Raw genomic sequence first — 26,185 nt, 5'->3', positions numbered from 1 at the left:
CTCTAGACATTACACTAAACTAGAAAACCTAACCCTCCTTTCCTTTTAAATTAACGGTTTTAAAAGTGTCATATTTATAAAAAACGTAAAATTTTTCTCGAATGACCCTTATTGAGGTCGTTGAACCTTTAATTAAGGCTTTACGAACTCGATAATTTTTGGAAACATTGCAACTTGCTAATCAGTACGAAAAATATCACAAAAGCCCAAATTACCACATTCTTTCAGTCACTTACAATAGATAACTTAAATTCATTATTTTTAAAGCAGAATCTACTATCTGCTTTGGGTAGACCAAGTAGGTGAGTTCTAAAGTGATTTAGTAGTAGATTTTCTTGTAGACTATATCAAAAAGCAAACTGCAATAGTGTTCGGGCCATCGTGAATTCAAGTGCAAAAAAGTGCATTCCTTATTCTCCGAAGACAGCGTATAAAATTAGCGAGTGTTGATGTGGTTTAATTCGATTCCCGTTTCATATTGGTAACGAAGGGCCGGTTGTCTTATCTGATCACGAAGCTTTTTGGAAATAATGATTGCTTAAATTCACTCTTCAATTATTAAAATATCCTCTCGCTCCATGAATCTCTGATGAGCATAATATTCGGCATTGCGCAAGCGCGCGAGACCATAGCAATGATTGACAATGGGCAATGGTGCTCGGACGACCTACATGTCCATTGTAGCGTCAAGATGGAAAAATCGGCCAAGGTAGAGTTCTGTAACTTTGCTTAGTTATCTTTAGACTTTCTTAAATCTTTACAACCTTACTAAATAACAACTGTTTTCAAAAATTCTTACTTACTTTTGCCTTTTTTGTTGAAAATAATCTTTAAGATATCTAGTAGTTGAATGTTATTTCATAGAACATATAATTATGTAAACTCATATTCTTAAGCATTTCTGGAAACCGATTTCTAAAAACTTGAAGGAAAAGAGTGGATTTACCGGTAAGAACCTATGAGGATGGAGTACAGATGTCGTGATGTTGACTTTATTTCAATATTTATTTAGAGAAATAATTGAGAATTCATAATCTATATATGAAGAATATGTCGAGCATAAGATTAAATAACGTTATACTCCGTTCTTTAAATTATATATACCCTCTATAATTATTCAAAGTCAACATTTTTCCTTATAAAATTTAAATAAATACCACTTTATATATCTTATTAATTTCAATTAAAATACCTACCAACTTTTCACAGTGAGCTCCAACATAAAGCACACTTTTCTTTTTACACAACGTTCACGCATTTATTCTGACAAGACTAAGTTGTTTTGACTCGGATTATTTTGAATAATCTTCACGATTTTTAAGCTTATGTAAATTGAACAATACCTCTTGTCTCTAAAACCGGTATAACGTTTTTCAAACGACACAGTTCCTAAAATAAATCCAGTTCTTAATTCGAAGCTAGCCTAGCCTATATCTTTTAATAGCGTGGCATCGAACAAACTATTTTTCGCAGTTGTGGTATTGATTTTTTAGGTTTAGCTCAAAGTTACGCAATTTACATTTCGCCTACAAACTATATCTTATAACGTTTAAGGCAAATGTATAAATTATGGAGTTGAGATGCTAAACAAGTTATTTGAACTTATGTTCAAAAAACTAATCGATAGGTAAGAAATTCACGACAGAAGCGGAAGTGCGACACGTGTCTATCTTGGCAACAAACATATAATAGACAACTGTACGATATTCTATTGATCGAAGACCATCAACGTTTTCATATTAAGAAACGTACATTGCTGTTCAAAATGGAGTTAATAAAATCGTTACGGAGGAAACAAGCAATGAAAATCGTGCAAACACAACGCTTGCGTTGTTTAGTTACAACTTATATAACGCAATCGGTCACTAGCTGCACACGCACATTGACACATTCTGTAGCTGTACAAATACTAAAACAATATACACTAGTGTAGCAGTATTTCCCTGATATTTTTTTACGCTAAATCTATTAAAAACGAAACGAGTTCATAATTTTGATGACCTTGTATTCCTAGATACACTTTTCAAATAATTAGCCGTCTATTCAAATATAAATTCGGCTAATAAGGCCATTTTATACTTGATTATATTCTAGATAATTCTGGAAATCCTTGGAGGAGGCTTTTATCCGTGGGAAGTCTATATACACAGACTTTTATTTTATTACAGGCTGATAATTTGTCGTATATATCTGTTTGTATTTATTTTATTGAATGCAATTGAATAAATCCTTATTGAGTATTATTATTTACGATTGTCTATAATTAAGGGTTACAGACAGAGGAAATAAGTGCTTTGTAAATGTGTAAGTAGGAAACGGGTATCGATCAGAGGTTTAGACTAGTGGGGTAGCCGGTAGGGGGGTCCGCCAACGGCTAGTGGCGTTTGCAGCGGCGGGACAGCGTTTGGGCGGTGCGTGCCGCGTGCGTCAGGGTCAAGGACAAGCCCATTCAGCTCCGAACACGTGCCCGAATGTAAATATCGTACTCGAAACGCCAAATTCACCCTTCTACAGCTTTAATTAAAAGAGACTATCACTGCTCGATCTAAAATTAAATGCACGTTGTACTTGCGCAGTCGAGAGTTATTTGTGACTACTTCATTAGAATGATGATGATGAACTAACAATTAGTTTGAGAAGATCTATGTTCGATGTTTATAGATCAAAAAACTCTTAATCTAGGTAATGGTTGACTTGTACTATTCGAGCTGGTATCAGCTGCATCATCGGTTGGCGGTATGCGCTAAAGCCTCAATAAAAGCTCCTGAAACAAAAAGAAAACAGTCGCGAAATAGCAAGCAAGGCTTTCAAAGGGCCCCTTGTTCGTGCTGTGCTATAATCATAAACATAGAAAACGCACAAAAGCCTCTCGGCGTCGCGTCGCGTTGCTGTCAGATAAAGTTGTAGCATTTCTTTTGCTAGACGTGCGGAGCGGCCTACGGAGTGAGGGCGATACGCGGGAAAGAGACGGCTGCCTCACGCCGATCGTTAGCCCTGATCTTCAGCGCGCCACAAACACAGAGCCCGACCGAGAGCGAAATTGCAGCGAGAATGCACCTAGCTGTGTTATTAACACGAGCGCTTCAGGGAAAAAAGGCCTTCTTCCGTTGTCGAAGACGGACAAATCTGTAGCGAATTTCAAGGCAAATAGGACGCAAATCGCTCGCACGCTGATATAAACTGGTTATTTTTCCCGACAAGCCATTGTGGACGTTGTCGTCGGGACATAAGCTTCGTTCGCCGCGGCCCCGCGCTATGCTGACTAGTATATTTAGCCCGCATTGCAACGACCGGCGTGGTGGGTGTATTAGGTCGCTCGCACGCACTGCTGAACTAGTCGGAGGGCTTCCTATTATCGATTTATGTTGCAGATGCCGGGGAATTTTACACGTTTTTTCTGACCGAGGCTTTCCTATTTTTCACATCGACGCGCTGCATTCAATTTCTCTTTCGAGAACTTTATTCACAAGAATGTTGCCGATGGAATACATAGTGCTTTCACTCGGATCTTAAATTCCGATCTCTCTGCGATATTTTTTTATTTGTTTATGTCTAGCATATCTAGGTATCGTAAACTTTCAAAAACGATTTATTGAATCTAAGTAGGTTAACAACTTCAGCCTGAACATCTGAATTACAACAATTTGACTATTAGCCTTAGTGGGCTATTGAATACCAACATAAGTTTATTTATTTATTGAGTCTTGGCCAGAATTTAACTACATTGTATAATATATAGATCGTTGGAGTGACCTAGTTGGTTTTATTTGCTACATGAATTATTTAAGCGTCAAATAAAATAAATACTAGTAAAACCAAAAATTACAGTGACCTATTTATTAACGTATTATTAAGAACATTTTCTCAATGCAACACATGTCTAAAAGGCAAGGAAGATATGGATTGCTTAAAAAGCTTGGTTTCCCCCACTTACTGTCATACATTACCATTTCAAAATCGTAAGCGTTGGTTCAATTATTGCTTAGTACATATCAATAAGCACATTAGGTAAAATTACCCAAAAAATAATTTCCTAACATCCGTAAGTAAAACGAAAAATTGGAAATAGTCCAATGTTTATCGATTTCGCCTTTTAAACGCCCTTTGTGGAGTTTTAAAATGCGGTTGCAATGTGGCATGTTCGGTGAAATGCTAAATATAGGCCGATAGCGGGGAAGGAGAGCCTGGTTGTGCGTGGTCAGGATTCAAGCCCCCCTCGCCCCACCCCCCCTGGCCCGCAGTTATAGGGCTGTCTGTCTCTACTCGACAGGAGAACAATGTCTAGACCGCACTGCAGCTATGCGAAACAAAAAGACTCGCTTTTCATTTAGATAATGAATAGTTCGTATTGAAAACTGCCTCAGGCAAATCTGAAGATATTCAAGTTTTTATTTGTCACATAAAACCTTACATCGCTGACCTGTAATTCAATCTTAATTTTGATTCTCAAAACCTTCACTTTCAGAGCCGTGTTGCTAGTTTGTGAACCCTGAGTCAGTGTAGAGAATATGTATATAAAACGCGCGTGCGTGTAAAATAATATTATGTGTGGTTATAAGAGAGGAAACAAGTGTACATTTAGAGTGCTCGGAAAAAGTCGCGAGTACAGTCAGTGGGGGAAGAGTGTGCTATGCCTCGTAGCCATGTTGCTATAGGTCAGGAATAATTTGGACTGCGTGTTTCTGAATCGTTAGAGTGTGAATTTTAATATTTTGTTCAATATAATATGTTATGTACTAAGTATGCTTAGTGGTTTGGTTTGCGTTACACAATATTGGAATCTTCTCAGATTAAATGTAATAATCTATACAGTTTGTGAGGAGGAAAGATGAAACAAATAAATTTAAAAACTTTTACTATTAGAATGCTACATTATGCCAAAATATTACAGAGTAAATTTATTGCTAAAACATTTAAAAAAAAGGAGCGTGCGAAGCAGGGACGCGCTTGTAAAATATAAAAATCTATAGGCCGCCCAACATTTTCGCTTTAAACAGCAAAGATTTCACTTTGAATTTTAAAAGCAACAAAACTTAACATCACGAGGCCAGCAACCCGCGCATACCCGCGCAATCTGTGTCTGTGTGCGTAAACTTAAATTAAACGTGTCTAGAACTGCCTACCCTCACACTTACGCGGCTAGTGTATTTGCAACCTCACACATTTGCATGCCATAGCCCATGTTGCAAAAAGGCAGTCAGAGACAATAGACTTTTTGAACATAGCTATGAATCGAGTTGTGGTCGTTCTACAAACGCTTCGTTCGTTTATGATGCTGGTATATAAAATGTAGCCCCATATATCTACGTAGGCTGTGACATTTATTTGTACGCATACCATCGCCATGACCAAAGAGACCTTTTACTGCTGTTATTTTCGTAAAATGGTATAAACCAAAGCAAAATCGTAGATAAGCTATCTATTTGTAACGTTACCAGACTGAGCAGGCGATTTGCCAATCAAATATATTATCCCTGCAAAGGTTGTTTCTAAATATACATTTGTGACTATGACGAGCTAATAATGTAGGTATTAACCAATCATCACTCTATTTTATCCATTCTAATAATAATAAATGGTCTTCGACGGCTTCATTGCCATCTTATTTATAGCTAAATACGTTTATTTTAAATATTACTAAATTCTACTAAAATTTATCGGTATAAACTGTTTATTACTTTATTTTACTTACGAAAATAAACTACAATGTAGTTTATTAAATACTATAACGGAACTTTTAAACCACAATAGAGCAAAATGTTCTGTGACTTCTAATACATATAGTGTATTTTATTATTTTTAAGGTAATAAACAGTTATAGTTTAACATAAAATACCAATGGCTTTTACTTAATTTAAAGTACACTCAAGGTCTTCAAAGAACTGCCTTTTATACACACGTTCAGTTTTAAAATAGAAAAAGAGTATCTTGAATATTTTATTTAATATTGAGAATGAAACACGATATTTCTTATATAATGAAGGTTATTATCAGAGTGAAAGATCACAGGCTAAGACTGTTCAATTTCTCAAGATAATTTGCAATTACTTCGGCTTAAATTAGTATTGTAATTAATGTAATTTGTTACAATTAGACATTTAATTGGTTGTGTAACTTTCAGATTATAACGCCACCCCGCTGTTCGCCTCGGAAAACGCCTCCAGTGGTATGTACTCTACAAAAGCTTTTCTTTGCGATTTACGTATACCATTTCTATACACATATGCTCGTACATCCTAAATTTCGACTTGTATTTTAAGGACGAAAAAAGAAAAGCATTTCTTGTTTTAAAGTTCCACAGTGATATTATATCAAAAGCGTTAAAGAAAGTCTTACGAAAGAACAATTAAGTATTTTAAAAAATTAAATATATAATTACTAGCAAAAAGTGCATTGACCTCAATATTAAAACTCGTATCGATTGAAAAGTCGTGAATCGCCGCCAGCATTCTGAAACGTGCTTTCTGGCTTTCTTCAACCCTTTTATTTCATAATCTATATCTAGATAATTCTAAAACGCTAACTAATCATTTAGAACATCTTAAAATTATGGTATATTTATCCGAAGATTTATGTTAGCTATTAATATTGCTCCGCACACCTTGATTGCCCGTCTCCTATAAAATTGTTATGTTTTCTAATAAAATTACATGTAACGGTTTACACGATGCGAAAAATGTTTCATAAATTTAATCTGCGCCGTTCCATTAAAACGGTAGTACCTACGTACCTTCGAACGGTGGTATGAAATGTATCGAAGAAGATAATATGTCCGCCCCACACATCACTGTTGACCAGACTTGTTTTCGAATTTACGAGACGTATCTGTTCATTATATGTCAAGAAGTCGATACTGAAGATGAACTAGTGCGGTGATAAGCGTTTGATTGCGTGATATTCCCAATACGTGGCTATAGGTTATTAACCCAGTGAGATAAGGTATCGCCGCCGGCGCATACGTCCTACATACTTCCGCGCGCTTGTCGATGTTTTGTCGGGTACATATCTATAGACAATTCACAAAACATATCTCGGTTATATACAAATTATGCAATTGTCGCAGTCAGTTTTGAGGTAGTATTTAATGCGACTTTACTTGGCTGTTTCTTAGCGAGAAAATAGAGATAAACAGAAAATGCGCACGAGGCGCAACCGGCAGATATTTAGAATTTAAAATACTTTCTAATCTTTCATCATCATCTATCTGCCCTAGGCCCAATTACAATATGTTATTACTTCACGCGATTTATTTTTTATTTATTTATTAACACTTCGTTGCAAAAAACAATAAATCAAACACAATACAAAAAAAAAATTATAAGGGATGCAACGGGCGGCCTTATCGCTAATAAGCGATCTCTTCCAGGCAACCCTAGTTAAAGAAAAAACTAAAAAATTAACTTAACTAATTTAAAATTGGTTTACCATCTTTTAAAATCTATTGTAAGGTAACAGTTGTGATGTAACATTGTTGCGAAAGGATATTAAATAATAAGTATAGTTAAAGAGCTAAATAGTGCGGCGCCTAAAGTCTAGACCTACTCTTTGCCTCTCGCCTAGAAACATGTCGGGTAACTTCGTCACTAGAGAAATTTCCAACTGGTTTGCAATGCGACGGCCATTTACAACATATTCAACATCCAGACTCCAGAGCCGTATCATTAAATGAAAGTCGATGTGAACCAGCTGTCATTAGCTCGCTATCTATTTGCGGTCGGAGATAAATAGTATTGAAGTCACTTTCTCTTGTTAGCTAGCTCTTTCGCGGTTCACCACCGGCGTCACAATTTCTTGACTTACGAAACTTCAGTTTTATCAAACGCTCGAGTACACGAATCCCTGCGTCAGAGATATATTCAATAATTCATATAACGATCCTTTAATATCGAGATTTGACTTTGAAAATGTCCAGGTGTTATAGCAGTCTTCGTCTAAAACATTTCAAGGGAATAATAAGACAGACGATACAGGGTATTGCATTTAAATATGTACAAAGTGCGTAATCCTTTTGGGTTGAGCGGTGGCCACCAACGGTCCATTGAATAAACATTGGAATCGACAATTATTGAACACATTGAAATTGATGCAATCGTTGCGTCTAATGACGTCAATGTTTACGTACATCAACCAATACTTCAGTATGCTTTTAGTTATTTAAACGTTTAAGAACAACCCAACCACCTCATTCCATGCGAAGAACACCGTTCCTTATTTAAACATTCTATATATTTAAAACTTAATAAATCTCATTATTTCTTGAATAAAATGTAAATGTTTTTCGTATGCCCGCTACAAGATGTTAATGACAAAATCATGAACTTGAAAAAAAGCAAAAGGCGATCGTAAATTTATCAACGTCAGTGAAATATCGTGCCAAAATACGGCAGGTATAAAATTGTTATCGGGAGTTGACAAATATAGCATGAAAAGGCGTGACCTCATGTTACCTTAAGAATTGAGGTTACATGCAAACTTTAATCAAATGGAAACAAACTAAGTTGATTAGAAATTAAGCTTATAATACTTTTTGTATGAAGTAAAAATATTTCTGGTGTATTTTGTAATCCAGATCCTCAAAAGTAAATTATAGATATATAGTAACATCTCCATAATGAAAAATTGCAAACAAGCATTAAATAAAAATATAAATATAAATCCTTGTTGGCTCTTGACTAGCACAAGTCACACAATGAACACTGTTCCGAGCTGAGAGAAAATTAAAGGATTAGCTATCCAACAAACCACTAAGGCACGTAACAAAGCTCCAAGCTTGCTTCTGTTTTGGATTTAAGAACATTATTAACTCTGTAATACTTCGACCTCGTATTGTATTAATAATAATTAATTAGATTTTTCGGTTATAATATAGTATTAGGATAAGCGATCTTTTTATTTGTTTTAGTATATATTAAAACTCATAGTAAAGTATTGTTCGATTGATTAAAACTAAGTTTACTCGTTTGTTACTGTTATTTTTAATGTTTTTTCACGCATCGTGACAGGTCGTAATGGTCACATGCATCTTATTGTTATGAAAGAGTACCGACTGGGGTCATTTGCCTCGGATAAGATAGTACCCGTGTTTTTATTACGGCTAATGGATGTTGGATTAAACATCACGTATTTTGCCTTTAGGTTATTTGAATAGATGTCAACGAAGGCTCATGTCTGGACAGTATTCGCTGTATTTCATTTTCTTTGACAGAGTCCTATATATAACTATAATTATGAGAGTGACGAAGAATAATAAGTGAAGAGATCGACGCAATATGTTATTATGTAGAACATCGATACTGTATTTGTCTTTCGACTTGGCTTTCCAATAATTTGTTTTCTATATGTAATTTCCATATGTTTTCCTTCTTCGCTAAACAAAATTAATATAAATCCTTATTAAATGATATTGTTCGACCAGGCCATGTCGTAGTGTTGTTATAGCAAAAATCCTTGTGGCATTGCATAGAAAGCCAGCAGACTTTTAAGGTTCTGTTAAATAAGGTACAATTGCTACATAGGATATCGTTTCGGGTAGGTCAGGCTAGATGAGCGAAACTGAAAGTAACCAGTTCAAGTACAGAGGGTATGAGGGCGTGACTGGGACGCGCAGCCGCCACATACCTCTCTTAAAATAACTTTGGAACTCTGTAAACTCTGCGGATCGCAATAATTACGGTATTCGTAATGAAATAATAATCACGAGTCGTATTGACTCAATCATAAACGACGGCTATGTATTATATACATATAAATATACTTTAGAAGCGATATGCCTTTATCATTCCTTATTACTTCGGGCCGCGTATTAACCTTGTTCTTTTTTCATATTGATAATTTGGATTTATATACCCACGTTTCGTATATAACAACCCTGTCATAAGTTATGTATCATGAGTGTGTACTCAATCATTTCAATTCGTCTGAGTACTGGCCGTACATATGTATATTGTATATGCGTTTAAAAAGCACAAACAACTGATCACGTTGAGTCTTCCAAAACTGAAGGTGTATTTTACACCTAGGTATATGTTAAAGTAAATTCTGCGCGGCACAAATATTTCATATCAGCCACATTATGTTGCAATTCGATAAGTATAACATTACATTCACTTGACCGTCTACTCGCTGACCTATATTTATATTACTAAATTTGTTTACAACTTCACTGTCTCGAATAACATTTGACATAAAACAAACAGCTCCAAACGCCTACCTTTCTCGCAATGACGTCACGATGTCAAATTAAGAAAACTAAGCTTAGCCACTGATAATAACTAATTTGATATTTAGTCTTTTGTAAGGTATTACAGTTTGTGCTATGCATTAACTATGGAAGGATATTGCTATAATGAACACTATACATAAAAATGTGTTGAATATCACACATTTTAACAACCGGACACTTACTTCACTTGTAATGTAAATAGTTCTTTATGATTCAACGGAGGCACGAAGCTCCAAAGTGCGTATCGATTGTGCAGGATGTAGGTTACAGGCTCCCAGGTCAAAGGTCACGGGTAGGTCACCTCTATCAGGGCAACAGGCCGTCTGGCTCAACCGGCAAAACCTTGCGTTCTGTGTATCACACAGTACACACCGCTAGCTATTTGAAGAATGTAAAGCGAGTCAGAAAATCGTTGTATATTTTTATGAAAAATTGTACGTCTGTTTTGCGCAAATACATAATGCATATTTATGTATTATTACGAATTCATTGGAACAAGATCCATATTTATGCATAATACATTTCAAGAATGAACGTTAAACTAGCAAAGCATAGGCTTTTGGCCTTAAATATTATAGACACACAGGCTATATACATGTCTAGATCTAAATACCTCTTTCTATTAAGCCGTAATTAAGCTGACCATAGGCATAGGTGGTAAATTTGTTCTAAATATATCGTGGTATCACGACGCTTAGGGAAAGGAAGCATCTTCTTGTATTGGAGCACACATAGGTAATGCAGATTAGAATAAATTAATAATGAAATTGAGATAGCCACAGGATGCGTGTATCGCGGATTTAAGAAGTTTGTTTTGCTTCTATGATTTATACAAGTTTAAACAAAAATAAGTTCGAAAAGCTTGCATTTTTATTTTATGCAAATTACGAAATAACTACATATAAACATTTATTGTTGACGCTTGTTTTCCCTACAAAGTATTTCACATAAAACAGCGCACTAAAATACATTGTAGTAGTCTAGCATTCAACGTATAATTTATTAATATTACCTATACAATTTTCAATAATAGTAAATTGAAAATTATTGGTCTTAAATTCCTGTATACATCCTTAAATTGTATTGTATATTTACTCTTTTATTTTCTGTAATACATTGAATTAATCTCGCCTCTCACGAAACTTTACGCTTTGCGTAGAACCTACGAATAGCAGTTGTAATTTAAAGCTTTTCAATAAAATATTTATTATTTAAAGGGCCTAGAATATTTGACAAAAAATGCCTTCCTTAATTTTCAACATTCGTGTTCATTACATTTACATTCTGAAGACAATATTTTTTGTAATAGAACAAACATGCCAATTACGTGTTCAGTTTGAACATTATATTACAAGGTAATAGCACATGTTTGTTCAATGTAAACACTGCTTATTACTAAAATTACAAAGCAATAAATCAAGCTGTGAGTACACTGTACAAGTGTACAGTGCATAATTATGCCTCTAGGATTTTGTTTGTTTCGAAGTTCCCACCGAGTAATCAGTCACCTCACTCTTTAGTATCTACTTGTATGGTTGAATAATACATGGGTTGTCGCCTTCAGTACGAAATACGATATGCAATAGGCACTACTTTAAAATTTTCAAATGATTTCAAGAGTAAAAGTATACGAACCGTTAGATCGTCGTCTAAGGTTTCTTGGTCCTTTAATTTGAAGAACAACGCAAACATATAATAATGCAAATGTAAATAGCAGCTTGCAAATAACAGCTTCCGATACACGCAACCATATATTCACAAACTTGGGAACCACGACCAGTAATAAAAGACATTTGCATACAAATCCGATAGAAGAAACTACGGTCTATTATACCCTGGTCGTGTTAGGAGCAACTTGAGCACTTTCTCACGCTGCGAATGCACAAAGCCAATTTTCCACAAGAGCAAAAATAACACAAATTCAATTAGGGTGAATGTTGCTGTTCTGCAAAATGAGATGCAGGGGGAGGGGGGATTTATGGGTGTAATATAAATAGCGATGGCGAAAGGTAATCAACTACAGATGTAGATGGTCCTGAATAAACACAGTGCATACTGCTAAGGTTAATTTATGTACACCATATGCATTGTTTCAGACGTGTGAATGTACTATCAGATGCTTCAAATAGCCCAAGTCACAGATAATTCAATAAATAGATTTGATTAACAACACAAAAAGACATTTCAATGTTTCGTGACTGTTTTTACTAATTAATCTAAAATGCAGCATCCAACTTAACCTACTGGGTATTAGTGGAGTTTTTAGTATAACCTGGAGTGACAAATAGCCGGGCTAGGAATTCCCAGAAAAATCGCTTTAGAATTACGCGCTGAAGATGGGTCCAAACATTTATGATGTCTCATTGTTATTCATGTCATTACGTAACGTAGCCTCAAAAAAAAGGAGAGCATATGTTCGTTCCAAAAACTGCTCTAAACAATTTGATTACTACGTCCGACTAACCTGCATATACTTTGGTATCTTTTGTAGGCGCAGTCGAGCCAAATGAGGGCGCGCGACGGATCGATACAAGACTTGAATAGCGGCGCTAAGAATGGCTTATTTCGTTACGTTTTAAAGGATTACTAGAAAACTTTTCTTAAATTCGATTGCGTGTATGTAAGATAATACTGGTCTTGTTATTAAATGTGGATTTAAGTTAGTATTATGTTTGTTACCATGGTTACGATAGTTTTGCAACAACTTTAACCCTCGTTTTATAATAAGGCCGTGTTTATTTTCAAAGTAACATTAAAATTCGTTTTATGCCTTATCAATAGGCGTAGTTCGCGAAACCATAACTAGACAAAGATTTACGCATTATATTTATAAAATAAGGATTAATAGAGATGTTATTATAGTTTACTTATACGAGTATGAAAGTCAATAATATTGTTAAAATTTTGATCATGTTAAATTTTCGGGTACAGTCCTCGCTACGCTAAGCCCGGTCGTAGACCCTCTACAAAATCCGTAGCAGACATGTCCTTGCATAGAAACGTGACAATATTTCTTCTAAATTAATTTACATTCTGCTGCTTTGTATTATTAATTACACTGTATATAATACAAGCTATGTTTTATCGAAATAAAATAAATACATATAATTCTAACTTTCTAAAGCTAGCTAAATAATACCGATTAAAATATTGAGCTTTATTATAAGTAAACAGTAATGTGAAATAGTATAACATTAAATATAAATTGTTCTGACATAAAATGTATAAAATACTGCGATATATTTGAGAGGAAGTTCCTTAATCAAAATAAAAGTCATATTATTCTATGCGCTAGTAAAATCGAGTGCTCTTTTGTTCTCAAATATTCATTGTTTTATGTCAGTTTTATTTGCGTCCATCGACAGTAAAATATAAAACCCAGTGTTATTTCTTCCTTTACCGTGATATTAATATTCGTTTCTTTAGTAAAACGATCGTTCCGAAAATACGTATCCTTCATATACGGCATGATTTTAATTCATTGTAATGAATTAGGAATAACTTTCTTAAGAAATTATTTACGAGTATATTTAAATTTATGATTTATTCAAAAATTCGAAATCGTCATTATAATATTTCGTATTAAAGTATTGAAGTCTTTAGACTATGGGAGGTCTATGGAATTTGCTTCTTATTATAAGTAGGTAAGGTATACAAAAACAAAGAGAAAATTAACAGTGGTCCTAAAATAAGTAATCGCTGGTTCTGTGTGCAATTTTACATTTTCCTATTATAGCAAAACCTTGTACTTGTAGATAAAAGTGGATAAGTTCCAGCGGGTGTCGGCGATTGCACATTTAGATGCAAAATTCAACTTGTAAAGATGACTTTGTGGCGCCACGTAAAGCAAAGAATCTCTGGAGTTTCCACACTGAATACTAAGATATTCTAGCTTAAACTTATCACCTAGGATAAGAATTTGTTTTTCCTTAACGAATTACATCCATTTTACATATGAATGTTTGCTCTCTATACGCCGGCAAACTCAGTATTTTTTTTAAAAGAAATAATTTATTACTTTAATTTTGTTTAATTGTAAAACAAAGTTGTCGTGACAAAGTCGTAACGGATTGACAAATTATTCCCGTTTTTGCTAGTTCAGAGTAATTGTTCAACTGCATTATAATGCCTAATTATTATTATCAAACATTATTGTTGCAATGCAAAGTACGGTTACTATAAATAGGTATATACTTAAATTTAATAATAATTACTTAACATCAACAATTTTCCGAACTATAATATTAAATAAATGTGAGCAGGTAGCCAGTTATTTCTAGACATAATCTAAACGAAGGCATGCCTAGGTAGCAATAAAGTCAACCTGGGTGTGGCTGTACGTGGTTATTTACAGCAGCCATAAAAATACCCAAAGGACACCATGGAGATCTTCAATAATTGGAGTCAAGTGCACTTTTGAAGCTTATGAGTAATGTACCTACTCATAAGTTTTATGAGGTTTTAAATAACACGTTTATTTATGCTTGGCACTTGTCATGCAGAGACCAGAACACGATGAAGGACTTCTAGCGTTGTAAGATTTACAAAGTCGTAAATGATTTAATCGTTTTATTTAAACCTACGACAAATTTGAATAAGGACTGATAATGCAGTCTTGGAAATTATCGAACTTTGAAAATAAAATAATCTCATCTAAACACACAAAATTATTTTAGATTCTCCTGTGTTTATTTTAAGTTTTGCGACCGGATGTTTGTAACCACCGCTCGGTTATCTTAAATCCGAATGTCGACTTCATTAATCTCTCAAGAGTCAAGCTGTACGATTATTGCTCTTTACGCGCCAGTTATTGAGAAATCGCTGAGATGTGTTTGGGCAAGATGTAATCAGATGGCTTATGTATTTCATAACAATAGCGATAAATGAAACCAGTTTCTATATTAAGATCTAAGCCCATACACTCGTAGATCCCTTTATAGTTTGATCGTATCAATAATTGACTACTGTTCGACTATTATTTATTTAATTCTATTGTGTCATATCTTTGGTTATGGTGATATATTTCATACTTTTATCAATTCTTAGATCGACTTACAGTTTTAGTTAAAAGCATATTTTAATTTCCAAGCACGTTTTAAGTAGTGTTGCCCAAATGCAAGACCAAGACGAGACTTAGGCCAGTCTTGGTATTGTCTTGCGTCAATACACCTGGTCTCGGTCTTGGTATTGGTATTGCGCTCTCAGTCTTGGTCTTGGTCTTGATCTTGCTGCAAGAGTCTTGCAAGTCTCGCAAGACTTGCAAATACCTATTAGCCTATTGCTATTTGTGGGGGCTTGCGGGCTATCCTGGAGCATTCACCAATGTACAATGTTCATCAACCAATAATAGCAGGCAGGCTACAGGCATTGTGTTGAGATTAGCAGATTTCATTACAGTGTGCGTAGGTACATTTTTTAGGCAACTTGTCGTACTCGTGACTGGCGCGCTTTGCTACGTAGGTACTGTCGTTAAAGTATGTGTAAGTAAGAAACGATGTAGGTACCTACTACAACAAAATTGTATTCCTTAGAAAAATAATCGTCGTACCTACACGACGATTATTTTTATTTATTTAGTAAATCATCGCTGAAGACAATAGTCGCTACTAGAGTAGGTACGATAGAAGTTGATAAACCGACACTGCAATTCTCAATATGACGTCGCTCATATTTGGAGCTTTTCCACGTTTCAAGTTTGTTAAAATCACCCACTTCCAATTTTGCAGTGCAATGTCCTTTAAAAAGGTATAATAGGTAATCTATATATATAAAAATGAAACCCGTTTTCCGTTGTCACGACATAACATGAAAACGGTTTGACCGATTTGTCTGATTTTTTTTAATAATATACCTTGAAGTACGAAGATGGTTCTTACGGAGAAAAATTAAAATAAAATTGAGTGAATCAGTCTAAAAACAACACTTTTCTATATTCCCATACAAAATATTCGTAATAATACTTAAAAGTGAATTTGAACTTTAATACCATAGCATAAAGTTCAAGTGTTAGTGGAGGGGTTCCGGGAAGGTAAATTTTTAATTTTTTGACATAATGTATTTGTTGTCTTATCAATTTTCTTTTTTTATCTTACTAGCTAGACCGGTGTCCCGAATAGCAGAATAAGTATTTTAAACAAATAAAGAATCGACTGTTAGGCGGTACGATGTTCGCCAGGCCAGCTAGTAATAATATAAACTAGGTATATTTTTATTACTTACTACAATTTTTATAAAATCTACCTATCCTTACGACTACATTCTTCCTTGCGAGGACAACATAATCTATTTGCGTCCGTTCTGAGCACCCGGAAACTTATTTTTTTCTGTAGAACATGGGCAGTGGCGGCGACCTTTGACATGAAAGCGACGGCGGCAACACAAAGTCTAGAAGCGGACTAAATTTTTACCTATTTTGGTGGGGTTGTCAATGTTGGCATTAGCACAGAAAAATAAAATTAAGTAAACACAACGTTTATCCACTTTTTAATAACTAGGTATCCACGATAGAATATTTTTTCTACTAATTTCCTAAGGGTCGATTCGACCTAACTTCAATTTATACACGAGTAACTATACCAAGAATAATCTATTCCATGATTTTAATCTCGAGTAAATCCATAGTCGTTTGTCCACGTAATCAATAGTATAATTGCGCTAGGAATAACAATACGCGAATAGCAAGAAAATGGTGAACGAAAATAAAACTCGGCAAATAAATGTTGTTCTACAACGGGACAGTGTAAGAGCATACATCATGTCAACTCGATTTTGCCGTATTATAGTGTGAAAAAGTAGCTTTTAACAGGTGTCAAACGACGACAAAAAGTTTTTATTTCTTGTTAGTTTGAGGCTTTCGTCTAAAAAGGAACTTCTGTTGAGCCTAGTTGAATTTCATTCTAATATTATAGAAAATAAAAAAATCTAAAAATAATTAATAAATAAATAAATACTAAATTGTTTAAACGTTTCATTATACAATGCCAGACTATTAATTTAGTGCGTTGCGTTGACTTGAAATTAAAACACAGAATACATATTTGTGAAATGACAGAAATCAGCTGATTGGACTGACTGACGCCATTAAATTATTCTAGGAATAGCTGTTATTCCGTGCGAAACGGCGGTATAGTTGCAATTCCCGAATAAGCCCACTATTCTTAGAATTTGTAGTTGGTAAAACGTAAAATTTATTTACTCTCGATTAACTGACGATTTATTCTAAGATTAAGATTTACTCTTGTTTGGTCGAATCGACCCTAAGTACTCAGTCTAAATATCTTTTTCATAATTTTTGTTTTTCAATAATATGTTGTGTGTAATTGAATGGTAAACTCTAAATCTTACTAGAGAGCTTTTTTAAAATGAACTTATTGAAAGCACTGACATGGCATATACACTTTTCAATCTTGCTGCTCACATTTTAGTACCTAGGTATCACTCACTATCTATCATTTACCGATATTAACAATGATTATTTCGAAATCAAAATATTCGCAATTCAATAGATGCAATACCTACTTAGTTATTAATTATCATCTCGCCCGACAGCTTTTAACGCTGTAGTGTTCGAATTCAAGCCAGTGTGAGAATGTATTTAAATAAAAAAAACTCAAAGCATTCAATTTATACCTACCTACTGCTAGGACATCTTCAAGGTCATTTAATTTTATACTCCTATACCAACCCTACCAAAATAGGTAAAAATTTGTGTGCCTCTGTCCGTAATCTTTGTCGGCGAATGCGGCGCTCAGTGTCAAATGCTGTGTTACACTTGTTGCAAACCGCGGCGTCTTTGTCGGTAAATTATCAAATAAGTAGGTATTTAATACACCGACCGACCAACAGTTTATTCGCAGAACGTCACATTTCCCCAATCAACTTTGAACCTTAATTCTTTAGCGATAAACTTGAAAATCTGTTGAAGAAATTTGATAGATTGTAGTAGCTTGATGTGCTGGCGTCTGTACCATAGTATTGGCTGCCGTAGAAACAGTTACTAGACCTACTCGACTCGCTGTTAGTTTTAAATTTTGCTAAATAGAAGAATAATATAAACTTTGAAACATAAGTTTCACACCTACATGATGTTTATATAATTTTAAGCACATACCAACCTACGAGTACTAACGTTAGATCTGCACATTAGACATAAACAAGCATAACATATTATTATAGGTAGATACCTACAAGGTATGAACTTTGCTAGAAAGTTATTAGGGAACAGATTTGTGAGTATTAACACGCTACCTACTTAATAAATTGTTGAAATATAATAAGTACTTACCTACCTAATCAATACAATACGTTTCAGGGTGCTTTCAGACGAGCGGCACGTTGCCAATTACAAATACAACTGCAGCCCTTAGTTTAGTGTTATGATTTGTGATACCTACGGTTTTGATACTGGGGAACGTTTCTCAAAATCGGGATTGAAACCAAATACCTACTTAATAACGCCCAAATCTCAGTTTGTCTTAACTGCAAGACGCAAGAGTCTTGCAGGCTTAAGTATTGTCTTGCTCAAGTCTTGCAGGGTTCAGTCTTGGTATTGGTCTTGCTATAATAAGGCGGTCTTGGTATTGGTCTTGGTCTTGCAAAAACGCAAGAACAAGACCAAGACTGCAAGACCAAGACCGATTTTGGGCAACACTAGTTTTAAGTAGGAAATTGTTAATTTGAGAATACTCACAGATATTTAAAGTATTGCGCCTATCGTTTACCAGCACACCAGCCTTTGTATAGAAGCAATAATATTTACTTCTCATCCTTAATGTCCTCATACATAAAATGCAAATAGACAAAAGGAGAAAAGATAAAATTGAACACATCCCGTCGGTAATGTTGTGAACCGTTGAAATGGGTACGTGATGCTCCGCGCGGATTTCACCAATCTTTCCATCTACGCTTTTCCGATCGTCTCAACTCGCCATTTTCAAACTGGGAATAAGACGCAGTAAACACGGACTGTCATCTGCTCGAAATATCCTTCGACGCGAAGTAAGCGTACTTTTAAAGCACTCTCCGGAGATTTCACATATTAGAAATAATAGCGAAAATCGTGTACACGACAGGAATCTCAGTCGCTTTTATAACAAATCTGACTTTTAATGGATTAAAAGAGTTTTCTAAAGTTTAATTCAAGTTATACAAGAACTCGGCGGTAGTAAAAAGATGTCATTCGAGGGAAAGTCATCCCATCCTTGAATTTCTCAAGAGCGTTGCATACGTAATGCAATGCAAAGCAGTTGCGGAGACGTCATTTAACTTTCTTAATTTATTCAGTATAATATCAGCTTGTCTCGTATTGGCGACAAGCTGTCACAAGTCTTTGTTTTTACTGTGAGCTTCTTAAAACTATAATTTTCCATCCCACAGTCACTTTATTACGCTTCACAAGGCTCGAAGTCAACTCAATACAGAGCTTTAAGCTCATCCGTGTAAACAACGTTTGTTGTTTGTTTCAGGCTTTTATTAAAACTTAGTGATAATCTTCGATATAAGAAGTTGTAAGAAAATAAATTTCACACTCTTGTACCGTGTGGATATAGACAGTGTATGGATCATTATAGACCTATTAACCATCCAAAGCGCTCCCACCACGTTGTGGCCTCAATGCGTTCAAACTCTCTAATTACGATGAAACAATCGTTTAAATCCCACCGCGCCGGTTATCGAACTCACCAAAGCTTACAAATCTGCCATAACAAGGCCAGCCGTCGGTGTATGTGACGTAATCATAACCTCGTCGAATGAAACTATCAGAGAACGGCGAATTAGGCCATGTTTGTGTAGGCTCGTCGTGTTCTACGAAATTCCACGTCGTGTCTTTTCGGGTTGAGAATACTTCGATAACAGAGCCGAAAATCGGTTAGCTTTTATCCATCATATTTGTTAAAAAGAAAGATCTTTTATTTTAATTACTAAATGAGAGTGAAAACGACACATCTTTGACCCTTCATTACTACGAATTTATAAAGTAAGGATTATCTAGAAAACTTATTGCATCTGATAGTATCCAAGCCATTGACTATTTTAAAAGATCGAGAGCATTGTTATATGCATATAGAATACAGATGTAGTACATGGCTGGCGCCGGATCGACTGATATAAGCATAGAAAAGTATCGGTCCGGAATAGACGTATGAAAATTATTGAATTGGTTATAATTCAAGCAATATCTTCCTGAAATACAATTTTGTATTGAATTTATTTTCAAGATATTCTGAATATATCCCATATTGTAAATAAGAATTTCTAGGAGAGAAAAATGCAGAAATGTTTGTTACACATTTTCCATTTGAGATTTTATTAAAACATTTCAACAGAGTATTTGACAATTTATAACCTTGAGTCTTCAGTAGCTTAAAAACAAGTCCACTTTTATAAATTGTCACCTATAAAATAGTTTGATTTGCATTTATTAGAGAAAACTCGTCATTGGTAGAAGTGGGTTGGTGCAACGAACAAGTAGGTGAGCATGTCGAGGTCGTGACGTCACGCGCTTTCTCTGCGCCCGCGCCGCTCTTGTGCAATCCCCGCCAGCGCACTTCTTGCTATGCTCTTGCACTCTGCCCCTACTTTATTACCTATATTATGTCTATGTAATTCCCATACATTACTATTATATATTAAATTTGTATTTATTTAGGTACTATATATACTCCTACTATTGTTCGAAGTAAATGCTACATATTTAAACAAATTTCTATGATAACTCTTTACTTTGAGTTAAAAACGTAAAAATTCACGTTTATATCATTATATGTAATCCGTTCAGGATTTATATTGAAAATTAACGTTTCATGACCATTGTTTTCTATTCACTTAGATAACTAGTTAAAAAAAACTGCACTACAACCTTTTTTATTCTGGTGCTCAGATTTCTGTATCTGTTTCATGATCATTTGTTAATCTAATAGTTGATCAGCCTCATGTCAGGCACATGAGGTTGACGTCGTCGCCTTTTTGGGCGATGTTTTCCTTCACAGTTTGAGTGAATGTTACATACACACATACGCATATAGAAAGAAAGTCCTCAGGGATGAGAGTCGCTCGCTGAAACCACTAGGCCAACACTGCGCTTAAGTTAATAGTTTAGTAAATAATAATATATTCGTTGTCGTAACACGTTCGGTAAATGAGTCATAGTATGAATCCATTCACTACAATTCGCCTTGTAATAATACAATAAAAGAGTTAACTTTTACACAGAAAAGATGAAATAAATATTGTAGAAAAATGTGCCTTGTGAATAATTTCAATGGAATTACAGCGTAAATCATACAAGTTTTAACTAAATGAAATATTTATAGTCGGCACTCTTGAAAATAGCATACTGCATATTTATATTTTATGTTTCGTCGTAAAACGTATGTAACTAACTATATTGTGAAGCTAATAAAACATGTTCGACTAGGCACTAGGGATAATATACAACCTATAACAAATACATATTGGGATACGAGTACAAACAACAATTGCATTTTTTCAATTATACTTTACTATGCCACGAAGGCTACATGCTAATTGAACGAGCGGTTAAAATAAATAATGCATTTTTTTTATTTCTTTTGTTTTTATAACCTTGGGTATAAACGAATGGAGATTTTAGAGTCCGATGCATGCTTATCTCCACATCGGTCACACAACCTACTTTGCGGTTAAATGAAAACTCATTTAAGATTTTTATTTTAATTAATTGCAATATGCAAATTGGCGAGACGGCACGAACGACGAGATATTATTTTATTTTTATATAGTTTATGATATTTGAGAAACCAGGCTAGCTCACTTTAAGTTGTTGTCATTGGAAAATCGTACAAAATTAAATGATATATTGTTTGCATTATGGTTGATTGCCCCAACCTTTTAACTATATTTTAATTTCTAGATACCCTAGGCATGCCATCATCCCAGAAGCACGCATTTTGGTCAAAACTCACCGACATCCAGATTTAGCATTCTGATAAACGAGCTAGATCTAGATATCCATAGTTTCTCCCCTCACACTTTGTAATCGATTTTCCTTTAGCTTTTATAATTTAATGTTTTTGCTTATTTTTTTTATCTTTGTGTATGTTATGTTTGCCTATAAGTGCTTGTCACATTAAAAATTATATTTTATTTTTCTTGTGCCAATGTTTCCGTGTGCCGAGCATTGGCAAGCTTTTATAAATAAATATTAATATCCAGTTAAGTATAAATATGGGAAGTTTTTAATTCGCTTCCACTATTTACATATATGTATTAGGTTGTTACAAAAAATATTTGAATCAGTTGACCTAAATTACACGCCATCTAGCGAGCAACAATTAACGAGGCGTCGTCATTCCAGAAGTGTGGAGTGCGGGCGGCGGGGGTGGCTCGACAGCATGCGGTAGCAGCGGTATGGACCTGAAACACGAGGTGGCCTACCGAGGCCTGCCCAGCCAGGTTAAGGCCGAACCGGGGGTCAGCCACAACGGGCATCCCCTCAACGGGCACGCGAGGGACTGGATGGCTGGTGGCGGTGGCTCCCCGTCACCGGGTGCAGCCCAGCCACAACCGAACGGGTACTCCTCGCCGCTGTCGTCGAGCAGCTACGGACCTTACAGCCCGAATGGAAAGATAGGTAGGTTTATCTCTTTAGTTGCATCCATTTGATTGACACGTATTGGGAAGTAAACATTCAAAGGGTTTTATAATTCAACCACAAAGTGTATTTCCCATTTGGAGAATTTAAAGAACAAAATTGTGTAACTGTTTTAATGGCTACTGAAGCTACGTCCCCCATTCTTATCATTTGCTACGTAATGGCGTCACAGTGGGGAGTGTGGCCCACATACCATTAGCTTGGAACAACAATAGTCCATTTCCCAGGAGCCTCGCTGAAGGCCTCAGACCCCCAAGTGGTTACACGTGATTCAAGCGAATATTGCTATTTGTCGCTCAGAACTTCGAAGACAAAGGATTGTTGGCTATTGGCACTCCATAATAGCTAGTTTATTGAATTATAACTTGTTATGTAAGTGCCCAACGAGCTACTCTCCGTCTATAATCTTTATGAAACATTATAGAAGGTTAGTTTCGCGCGTAATCACCAGAGGCGCTGTAAGATTTTTATACAAATATTTACGCAGAAATCGTGTAATTTTCCGTGATCAATGCAATCCCTAGCTTTCTAGTTGCAGTTTGGTTTTGCTTATACAAAATATATTTTAAAGTTTTTGGAAACACAAAATAAAAGTACATAATAATACTTCATGCCACAATAGCAATACCTAACATAATACGCGATTGTTTAAACTATAATTACCGCAGTGGCTCATTTACATATTTTAATATATACGTGACTTCTCTCGACCTCTTTGACTCCACCGACGCGTCAAGGACGTACATACTTTTGTTAATATTCTGTTACCACAACAAAAAAGTCAGATAAAGAGCCCGAGCGCACGAGCTGATACGAGCAATTCGGGGCTCACTCGAAACTGGGCAGTGTTTTATCGGCGTTAAAAAGGATTTTTCCGTGTTTATCGCTATCACGCTACTAGATAATGAGGTCGTTGACCCGAGAATTGCTTAAGTGTGTTATTAGATAATAAATACGCTTTAATGTTTGTTCTATTTATTTACAGGTTTAAAGGGCTCTTAAAAATCGTATTTTCACCTCGCTTTACGCTACGAGTATAACTAAACAAAAAATTGACTCGATCGTACCACACTCTGTATGTACACGAAATACCTAGTAACAGCCGTTTCAAATTTCACATAACACTCGAGTATTATTTACTCAAGTGATATTTTTCTTCAAATACATATTGCGATATTTTCTTCGTATTGTGGGAGCGGAGTTCTGTTTGTCTGTTAATGTTTGAAGTAGCCAACTACACGTTACATTTCAAAAAAATCAAGCCTTAGAAACTAGCTAACGATTTCCCCTACGTTTAAAAAGCAAAGTCATTATTTTTACTGAAATTTGTAAAGTAGTGGTTTAGTGGGGGCTATAGTCCGGAAATAGTGGATGCAACTAATAGCGCTGCGAAGAAATTTACGTAATGTATAAACGGAGTTGCCATAATCAAATCCACAATTATATGACAGTCTAAGTTTGTTGCCAGCCAAATTAAGTTCACTTCCCTTATATTAATTTGATCTGGAACTGGGCCGAGTTTCCAAGAACCAATTAACAAACTTGTCTCACCGAAAAATATTTGCGGCGTCGGAGCATCACGTTGCAGCGTTCCCCTCATTATTTCCTCGTTAAGATTTATTTTACAGTACTGATGGACTGCTTAATAAAGCTGATGTTATCTTTATAATTTTGTTGAGCTTTTTGAATCAAAAATTATAAAGAAATAACCAAGTGCTACATCATTAAATATTGCTGCTCCATCTACCTTATCGATGAGTATTACAAAAATATTGTCAATGTTATTTAACCTTTATCTAATACGCGAACCGGATATACTACCTCTGATGCATCAATGCAATTTCCGCTAAACGCTACGCTGATGTCTATCGGTTGAAAAATCGGCTTAACAAGCAAAAAGTCTAGTATATGCTTGTTAAGATCATCAAAGCGCTGGTTATTATCTTTTTTTTTTGTACCTTCGTCTCGGTCAAGTTTATCAATTTATGTATTATTACCGTCATGTAATAAGGATGAAACCGAAGCATTTGAGTTCCACTATTCAATCATATTTTTAATTAAAAACGTGGGGATTAAATGGCTGACGTTAGCTGCCAATTAGTTACCAAACAATTGTCTTATTTGTGGAATTGCTCGAAACCTTTTCTGAACAATAGTTATATTTTGGATATTCCATTGCTAAATAAACGGGAGACAATATATTTATCGCGCATCGTTGCAATTGCTTTATAACAGTAAGACCTCGTTCAAAACTTGGAACTACTATAACACAAATATATTTCACATGAAAGCAATAAAATATTATTACTAGAAATTTCTAAATTATGGCGTAGAGAATCATATAGATGTTTAGAAAGTTAGATCGTGGTTTCGTTAATACTAAAGCAGTTCTCATGATCTTTGGATCAAGAATGTATGCTCTCACTTTTTGTTATAACTTTTTAATTGACGAAATTATAGTTTAGACACTTTTAGGTCGTAGGAATGTGGGAGAACCATATTTTATCCAACCACTTTTTTAGCTACGTGCGATAACACTGACATACACACTGTATACATAGACATATGATGATGGAGAGCATCGTGAGGAAAGCAACACGTCTAAGACCCAGAACCTACTACCTACAAAGAAAGATTATCCAGAAATCTAGTATTTATCTGCTTAAATAAAGTGTCTAATTATTTAAATTTTAATGTATTTTTGATATTTAAGGATGTTGTCATAGAAAATAACTTACATGTTTTTTACTCGCCTAAAAATTTATTAATGACCTTACTTGGTCTAAATGAAGACTTTAAATGACTTCCGCATTATAATCACAATACCTCATTAATAATACTGATATCGTCATTAGTGAAACGAAGTTTTGCTGTAATTCTTTCCTCAATACGATTGTGAATTAGCTATGGCATCAAAAATTTGATGAAGTCTTAGTTAAAGGTTTAATCAGGGATTTGGAAATAAGAAATAGTACCAGCTCTGTTGCTTGACAAACTGTCAACGCTTGTTTCATCATATTGATTTATCTCTAAAGATCTGGGTTCCGATGCCCTGTCATAATGGTCAGTGGGAAACTTAAGATGGTTTAGTCTGCCTTAGGCACAAAACAGACGTAATATTATATTTTGATCCTGTATTTTAAAGGTAAAACGTAGTATTATTGTTTAAAATAATTACAATTTAAATGAAATTTCGCTTTTTGACCTGTGATTGAGAAACAGTTACGAAACATGTGACACAAACAAAACTAATTAGTGAAAGCAGTTAAGCAAGATAGCACGTGATAGTGTGGTGAGTTAGGTAAAATAGTGAATGAATATACTCGTGGCCG

At 35.0% G+C, this 26,185-nt stretch overlaps 1 protein-coding gene across 3 annotated transcripts in view; it reads left to right on the top strand.

Annotated features, from left to right (window-relative positions):
• Positions 1 to 26,185, top strand: part of LOC125054300 (ecdysone receptor) — a 111,289-nt gene that overhangs the window by 33,656 nt on the left and 51,448 nt on the right. For all 3 annotated transcript variants that reach the window (XM_047656097.1, XM_047656096.1, XM_047656098.1), the window contains 2 exons: positions 6,122 to 6,166; positions 22,557 to 22,832. In XM_047656097.1, the coding sequence (XP_047512053.1) occupies positions 22,610 to 22,832 (223 nt within the window). In that variant the 5' untranslated portion in view covers positions 6,122 to 6,166; positions 22,557 to 22,609. The remainder of the gene's footprint in view (positions 1 to 6,121; positions 6,167 to 22,556; positions 22,833 to 26,185) is intronic.

The sequence above is a fragment of the Pieris napi genome, chromosome 12, assembly GCF_905475465.1.
Source record: "Pieris napi chromosome 12, ilPieNapi1.2, whole genome shotgun sequence".
In the NCBI taxonomy this organism is placed as follows: domain Eukaryota; kingdom Metazoa; phylum Arthropoda; class Insecta; order Lepidoptera; family Pieridae; genus Pieris; species Pieris napi.
The sequence above is the reverse complement of the archived record's forward strand: the minus strand, read 5'-3'. Positions and strand labels throughout refer to the sequence as shown.